Here is a 7,299-nt window from a genome sequence, read left to right on the forward strand (position 1 = left end):
CCATGCCTTACGCCGCCCTTGGTCATAGAAATGATGTAATTTGAATATAAATTATTTATAAATACGTATGTCAAGTTATATTTTTATTACTACGTAAAATATATTTAAGAGTTTACGACTACTGTGCTGGGTGAGACGTTGTTGAAACAAAAAAAGTTATGCATTCCATCACGTACATAAACAGTATCGTAATTCGCCAAGTGCAAATCAGCAAATTCGTAAAATTTTTGTTTATTTTGAACAATCCGGATAATCGAAAATCCGGATAATGGAGGTTCTACTGTATATTAGTTATTCGGTAACTAAGTAATTTAGCTTCAATAGTAGCAAATATTGATATTTAGCAAATCACCACTCAATGCATTACAAATTTATCAGTTTTTCAATTCTTTATTATTTAATACATTACTATACAATTCTGTTTCATATTCTTTCAACTGTTTCATAAAACCATTGTTTGGCTTAATGGAAGATCTGGCATTTTTTACATGTTGACATGCCTCTTTAAGTGTCATCTTTTGACGATTCATTAAATATCCAATGACAATTGTTGCTGCTCTGGATACTCCAGCATTACAATGAACTAAAGTACAACCATTTTGAAGACCAGCATCTATAAAATTAAAGCATTCTTCAAAATACAGCTTTATATTCTCTTCTGGATCATCCCTGACATTTAACTTTTTATAAACAAAATAACTGCAAAACTGATTTGGTTGTCCATATGCTAAATTTAATATATGAGTGATATTGTTACTTTTCAGTATGTTCAAATCTTGAGCCACATCTTGAGATGCTAAAAATAATAAATTTATTATTATAACATCTTTGAGTTAATTAAAGTAACACACTATCAGTAATGGTATTGAGTGATAGTAATTAGATAAATTTGAGTAACAATCAGCCAATTTATGTCAAATAGATAATAGCAAAATTATCAAATACTGTATTAAAAATAAATGTGAAAATTAAATATTTAATATTAAATCAAAGATTGATGTAGAACTATATTAAAATTAAAATATTTTAAAACATTTCTTTTATGAAATCTAATGACAAATTTCAAATAAGTAAACAAAATAAAATTTTCAATTTCTAAATTAAAAGGCAATTATGATAAAAGAGAGATGCAGATTAATTACTCTATGAAAAACTATTCCTATTTCAAAATAGTTGTAATAAAAATACAATGTAAACAAATATTTGGTTCAAACACAACCAATAACAGACTTATCATTAGTAGTATTAGTATTAGTGGTGGTATGGGTCATACCAATCACTATGCTTAGTTAAATTAAAACATTAATTTTATTTTAGCATAATTTTTTGAAAATATATTTACAATAATAATTTTAACAATAATAATTAAGACAAATTATCTGTATAATGTATTACGTTTTAATTATCAAATGTTTTTAAATTAATTATTTTTTTTTAAGTAAGTTGGTTTTCTAACTTAAGATCGGTTGATTTTTATTACAAAATTAAGTTGTGCTAATTTGTGTATATTTGCAATAATAATTTTTAAAATAAAAATTTGTCTTAATATCTGGGTAAATTAAAAAAAACAATGAGAAATTTGGCAATTGCTTTGTCTCTTTTCGGGGGGGATACTTTTTGATATTTATGATTGGAACAAAATTTAAGAAGTTCATTTAAAATATCTTCTCTTTTAAAACCATTTAAACATGTTTTGCAAAATTTTCTCGTCAAAGATTTGTCGACATTAGTCTATTAAAATTTTTAATTAAAAAATAACAAGATTTATATAATAACAAATTTATTTCTTTTTCAAATTAAAATTTTCTTATATAAATTGGATAAATTCGTTTGTTTTTGTATCCATATACTTGTATATGATTAAAACAATTATTTTTTTTCAAGTGGAATATTTTTAACATTTACAGGAAATTTTAAACAATTTATATTTTAAATATTTCCTATACAAATATACTGAATTTTTGTTACCGTTAACAGTCTGATACATGTTAGCATTTATACAATATAAAAACATTGATTGTCTGAACATCCAGCTTTCACATCCATATATCATTATAGGGAAAACAATTGCATTTACAAGTCTGGCAAACAATAATAGAATATAATGGCCAGAAACAAAAATACCACAAATGGCCATAAGTGTTAAAATCTCTCTCATTACTGACAACTAGCCAATTTGCTTTTTTCCTTTCTTGCAATGATTTTTCTGGGAACAGGAACAGTATTGAAGTTTCATTCATCTATGTTATTTATTTGATCAGGGCCAATCTTATGTTTTTATAAAGCAGATTCCAGGACAGAAAAAAAAATGAAAAACTTTATCTTATTGAAACCAACTGCTCTGGCAATATTCATGACCTCAGGTGAACAATTGGGCAATTCAGTATGACAATTTTTGAAACAAGTGAACCTGTCAGAACAACTACCCCACGTCAATCACCGACCCTCCAGATGTCATGAGCACCCATTTCCAGATCATCACTACCAAATGGCTGGACTGGCTCTATCTGGGGATAGACGCATCAAAATCAAGTACCCGGACCGCTATTGGCATGGTACCATCGAATACCCTCAAGGCCGAAGCCTGGTCCCTTCACGACTACTGCAGTGTTTTTGGGATGGACGCTCAGGGCATCATGCAGGCAACCCAACTCAGCGCCCCGCTTGCTACGCCCACCGTGATTTTCTCAGATAGCTGCTTGGTCATCCAAGCTATGGCTAACGTCTCTTTCATCTCACCACCGATCATCATCAACCACACGGCAATAATCAATCGGCGCCCATCGTCATAGGCTGGACACCAGGTCATTCTAACATCCTGATCAATGAGGAAGCCGACAAAGTGGCCCGCTGCAGCTCGTTCTGTGGTTCAATCTGGAAACCGCTAATGCCATGAGGGACACCACAATCAACACCCTGACGGACATCTGGTCCGCTACCCTTCACAATAAAGGTCGGGGCCATCTACACCTTTTTGATCCCTGGGAGTATAGTTGTGCATCGTCTCGCCAGGCAGAGAGACTATTGGCCCAGCTTCGGACTAAGATGACACCTTTGTATGCTTTCCTATCCTTATGGTGATTGAGTGACTCGCCAGACTGTCCCCATTGCGGCACTGAGGAAACAAAGTTGTACTACTGGCTACACTGCCCTAAATATCAATGTATCAGGGCTTGCAAAGACCTAGGCAACACATTGACCTTAAACATGTCACTTGCTCACACTTTGACACCAATATACTAGCCTAATACCTCCATTATCCCTCGTCAACACGTGGTGGTGCTGGAACAATGTATCTATCTTACAGGTCGCTTTACCTAAACAATGGTCAATGCTAATCAGAGAAAGAGCTGATAAGGCTATAATCTCCATATGAAACAGCAATAATAGTAAGAAGAAATGCTTCAAATGCTTCTTTGGAATGCTGTAACTAATGCTTGCTTTCCAAAAGGGAATTTGGCCAGATTTTATTTTATGAAATGCCCTAGACATGTCTGCACCTGACTAAGACACATTGGTTTTTTTCTTGTAAGATCTCACCATCTGCAAGAAGAAAATAGCTTGGTTAATAATTATATAAAGATGGGCTCAGGGGACTGCTTCAAGGCAAATAGGACCTGACAGAATATGATACAATATTTCCTTTTAGTGCCAAAAACCACACACCACTCTTTTGGTATCCTGTCTGCATACATATTAACTAGTCTTTACATTGATATTTCTGTTACAAGATGTCATTAATGGTATCATAGTAAATAACCCAGTTCTTTTTGCCCCACTTCATCTCTGTGCCCTGGACTCCCGTAGTTTGTTACATCTCTCTCATGTCTTATGAGGGAATTTTTAGTGTGTCTTACGAGTGAAATGACAGGACCGCAGAATTTGAACAACTTAGGCAGAAAAGCATTGTATGTGGGAACAACTTAATCAGGTTTTACTTTATAATGTCATTTTGAGGCCACAGGCAAATCTGCCCAAGCATTAAATTTAAAACATCTCTGCACACTGTTTTCTGGACATTTTAGTTTCAAGTTCCTCATCCACAGGCTGCTCATTCAGCATGAAAATAAACTGTTCCTGGAAATCTGCCAACACAGCAGCTCTTGTGGAGCTGCAATTTACCTTAGCTCGCACTTCCACTATGTATAGTCTGCCTTAAATGCAAATTTATATTACAGATGGACCATCAGATGGCAAAGTTCTACTTGCTGAGCTTGCTGCCTTATATTTTTATTCTCTAAGCAGAAAATGGGGCACTTAGGCAACAAATGGGATAATATGGGACATCTGGTCATCTTAATATAAGTAATAATTAAAACTGTTTTTTAAAACTATTTAAACATGTTAAAATAAAACCAATTATTATTATAAATTGGTAACAAACCCAACTAATGGTTACAAAGCATTTTCTTTCACTACAGTTTTCATTATAATGAAAGAGTTTAATCTACCAAATAAAGCATCCATGTCTAGAATAATAAGCTCACATCGAAGCTGAATATGAGAAGTAGATGATTTAACTAAAAAAAAAAATGCTGCATGAGACAAAACATATTGAGCTCAGGGATTGTTTAATCCCTTAATGTCTGAACAGTTTCATAATTTTCCAATGCATCCAACAACTGAGCTCAGAAAATATTTTACATCAATATCCAGTTCACTAACCATTGCATAACTGACAGCCACACCCCCTTCCAATCCTTTTATAAGTTTTACATTATCTCCTATTAGCCAGAAAAGGTATCCACAAATCATGTGATTTTACACCATCATTACTATTAATTTTTATTTCTGGTTTTAATTTAATTATCTCCAAATGCTATAATATTTTCCTCTTAAAATCATCTCTTTCTTAACAATTTTGATAGTACTGTATTCCTTTTAATCTGGCAGCCCATGTTACAATGGTGAGCTACTGCAAAATATTGATTATTTTTTATGGAATTTATATGTCCTTTTATTCTTATACCAAGTTCTCTACTAGTTTCACCAACATGTTTTATTATTAGCACAACTATACTAGAAATTATAAACCACATTCTTAGTATTTAAGATATTTTGTTTTGTTTTTGATTATTATTATTTATGGTTTTCTTTAAACTATTAAACTGTTCCAGAATCACTAGAAAATTATAATTTTTAAAAATTTGTTTTATTTTTTTTATCTATTTTTTACTATTTTTATCTATAAGCTACCTGTTTTATTAAAAAAAAAAAAGTAAAAACTAGGCATAGATCATATTGGTTTTTGTAGGTGTTAAGTTGATTCTTATTTTTTTGCTAATTTGTCTGTGCAGATATAATATTTGTAATATTGTACCCAACTGAAGAGGGATGAATGTATACATCCAAAATGCATATTGGAGTCAATTAAAATAAAATGTCACCTTAAAGTCATTTATGGTTATTATGATAAGTTTGGTTTTCAGGCATATTAATAACCAATAAAAAAATTATCTTTAATTACGAGATTAAAACTACTTCTAATTTTGACAAGACAGCTTTATTTTCATCTGTCATCGAACAAAACTTTTGCTTGACTATACCTGCTTGAACTAGAAAGAAAAGATCAAAAGATTGAATTACGTTTGGCCTCAGCCATAATGCCGACAGTTCAGAATTTATGAAACTTTGTCATTGGAAAATCTGCACACACTACAGCTGTCAAAAAAGCAAAACTCGATTAAAAATTCAACTGTAAAATTATCATAACTACACAGTACGGATGACTCACAATGTATACAAAGAGAACATAACTTTTCTTGACAAAATAGTTTTCTTTAAATATGTAGTGAACAATTTTGTTCACTACACATTCACATCCATGCTATGTAGTTATGATAATTTTACAGTTGAATTTTTAATCGACTTTCGCTTTTTTGACGGCTGTAGGATGTGCAATTTTGCAATGTTTAACGACTGTTCATCACATTCTAACTTAAACTGACAAACATCGAAATATTATTTTTGCCACACAATACATCATCAATTGCTAGTCTTCAGATTCACGAAATATTAAAATCTTCAAACATTATTACTGAAACAGCTCATTATACGTTTTGCTTTTTAAGTTAGATAATGACTTGGATGAAAACAATTTCAATAATTATGCTATTCACTGTGCTGTACAACGAAAGCATTTTCTCCAATTAAGAAAGTGTAAACATCCCATTAGTGTTTTATGCATTCCTATCTAATTAGTACTGACAAACAATGCAAGTGATAGTCTTTTTTGTTATTTAACGCAAGATTACCTAAGATTAATCCAGGAAGGACGACCGCAACTTGCAGGTCGGGTTTCTCGTCTACCACGTAACCCCACGTGTATCCCTTAAATTCCGCGCAATATTCGCTGCCTACTTGTTTTTCTGTCCATACTCGACCGTCTTCCGTCGTCACTCGAGTTTCACTCCTTCTAAGATGATCTCGTCCGAAATTCCGAATATCGGAAAATAAATCTCGGTCCATCTCTTTCCTCCTTCCGCATATTTTGACAGTTAAATCGGCTACGGGACATTCAACTGCTCCGGAAGTATCTGGCCAATTAAGTGTTGCCAGATTGGAAAAAGCTGTTTATCGAACTTAACCTTTAAAAATGATCGATGTTATCGTACACATTATCGTAATATTTTAATTTTTATTTGACTGTATAGAAAAATATAAATTTAAAAAAAATATATCTTTCTTTTCTGTGTAAACTTTACAAGTAAGTTAGAGAATTTCAATACGGCACTTCTAATATCGGAAGATTTTCAATGACCGCGACTTTATTCGTTTAATGTAACAATAAATTAAACGAATAAAGTCATGGTCATGGTCTAACTTGTAAAGTTTATAGAGAAAAGAAAAATAGAATGTCAGCATCCCTTATTCCCATAATAGTGAAAAAATTATTATTAATACTGTAGAAGAAAACATTTCTGTGTAACACGAAGTATAAATCAAGACAAAATTAAGATAATTAAGATTCTCTTTCATTAAAATCTTCAAAGATAATTTCGTCTTCGGCATATTCTTGATTATTCGCTTCAAATACACAAGATAGTCGTAAAGTAACCAATCTTGGGAGCGCGAAAAGCCAGGAATCCGTTAAAACTTTCTCAGAATAAGTATATGGTGAAATGCGTTGGCGATACACGAAAATAGGGGTAGAACACATTCACAGTTTCTTTTAGCGTAACTCGAAAATTTTTTTAAAACACCGGAAATTCACGATGTCACGATATCTGCGTGACGGAGTACAGCATGTGTATAACGAAAAACAACACATATATAGGTTTTAATCAATTTCTTTAAATT

The 7,299-nt window shown here is 32.1% G+C and overlaps 1 protein-coding gene across 1 annotated transcript; it reads right to left on the reverse strand.

Moving 5' to 3' along the window:
* Nucleotides 1-365: 365 nt before the first annotated feature.
* On the reverse strand, nt 366-6,548 carry LOC111625120 (dual specificity protein phosphatase 19-like). The gene is made up of 2 exons (XM_023368157.1): nt 6,255-6,548; nt 366-796 (listed from the first exon to the last, which is right to left on the reverse strand). Exons 1-2 carry the CDS (start codon nt 6,466-6,468, stop codon nt 375-377), a joined length of 636 nt encoding a protein of 211 aa, XP_023223925.1. The 5' UTR covers nt 6,469-6,548; the 3' UTR covers nt 366-374.
* Between the last annotated feature and the right edge of the window lie 751 nt (nt 6,549-7,299).

This window comes from Centruroides sculpturatus, unplaced genomic scaffold (genome assembly GCF_000671375.1).
Source record: "Centruroides sculpturatus isolate CEXI.00-Female unplaced genomic scaffold, Cexi_2.0 scaffold404, whole genome shotgun sequence".
Classification (NCBI taxonomy): Eukaryota; Metazoa; Arthropoda; class Arachnida; order Scorpiones; family Buthidae; genus Centruroides; species Centruroides sculpturatus.

Coding starts and splice junctions, on each gene's coding strand:
- LOC111625120 (XM_023368157.1), bottom strand. CDS start 6,468: ATGGACCGAGATTTATTTTCCGATATTCGGAATTTCGGACGAGATCAT. Junction 797..6,254: donor CCTTCCTGGATTAATCTTAG/GTAATCTTGCGT, acceptor TATTATTTTTAG/CATCTCAAGATGTGGCTCAA.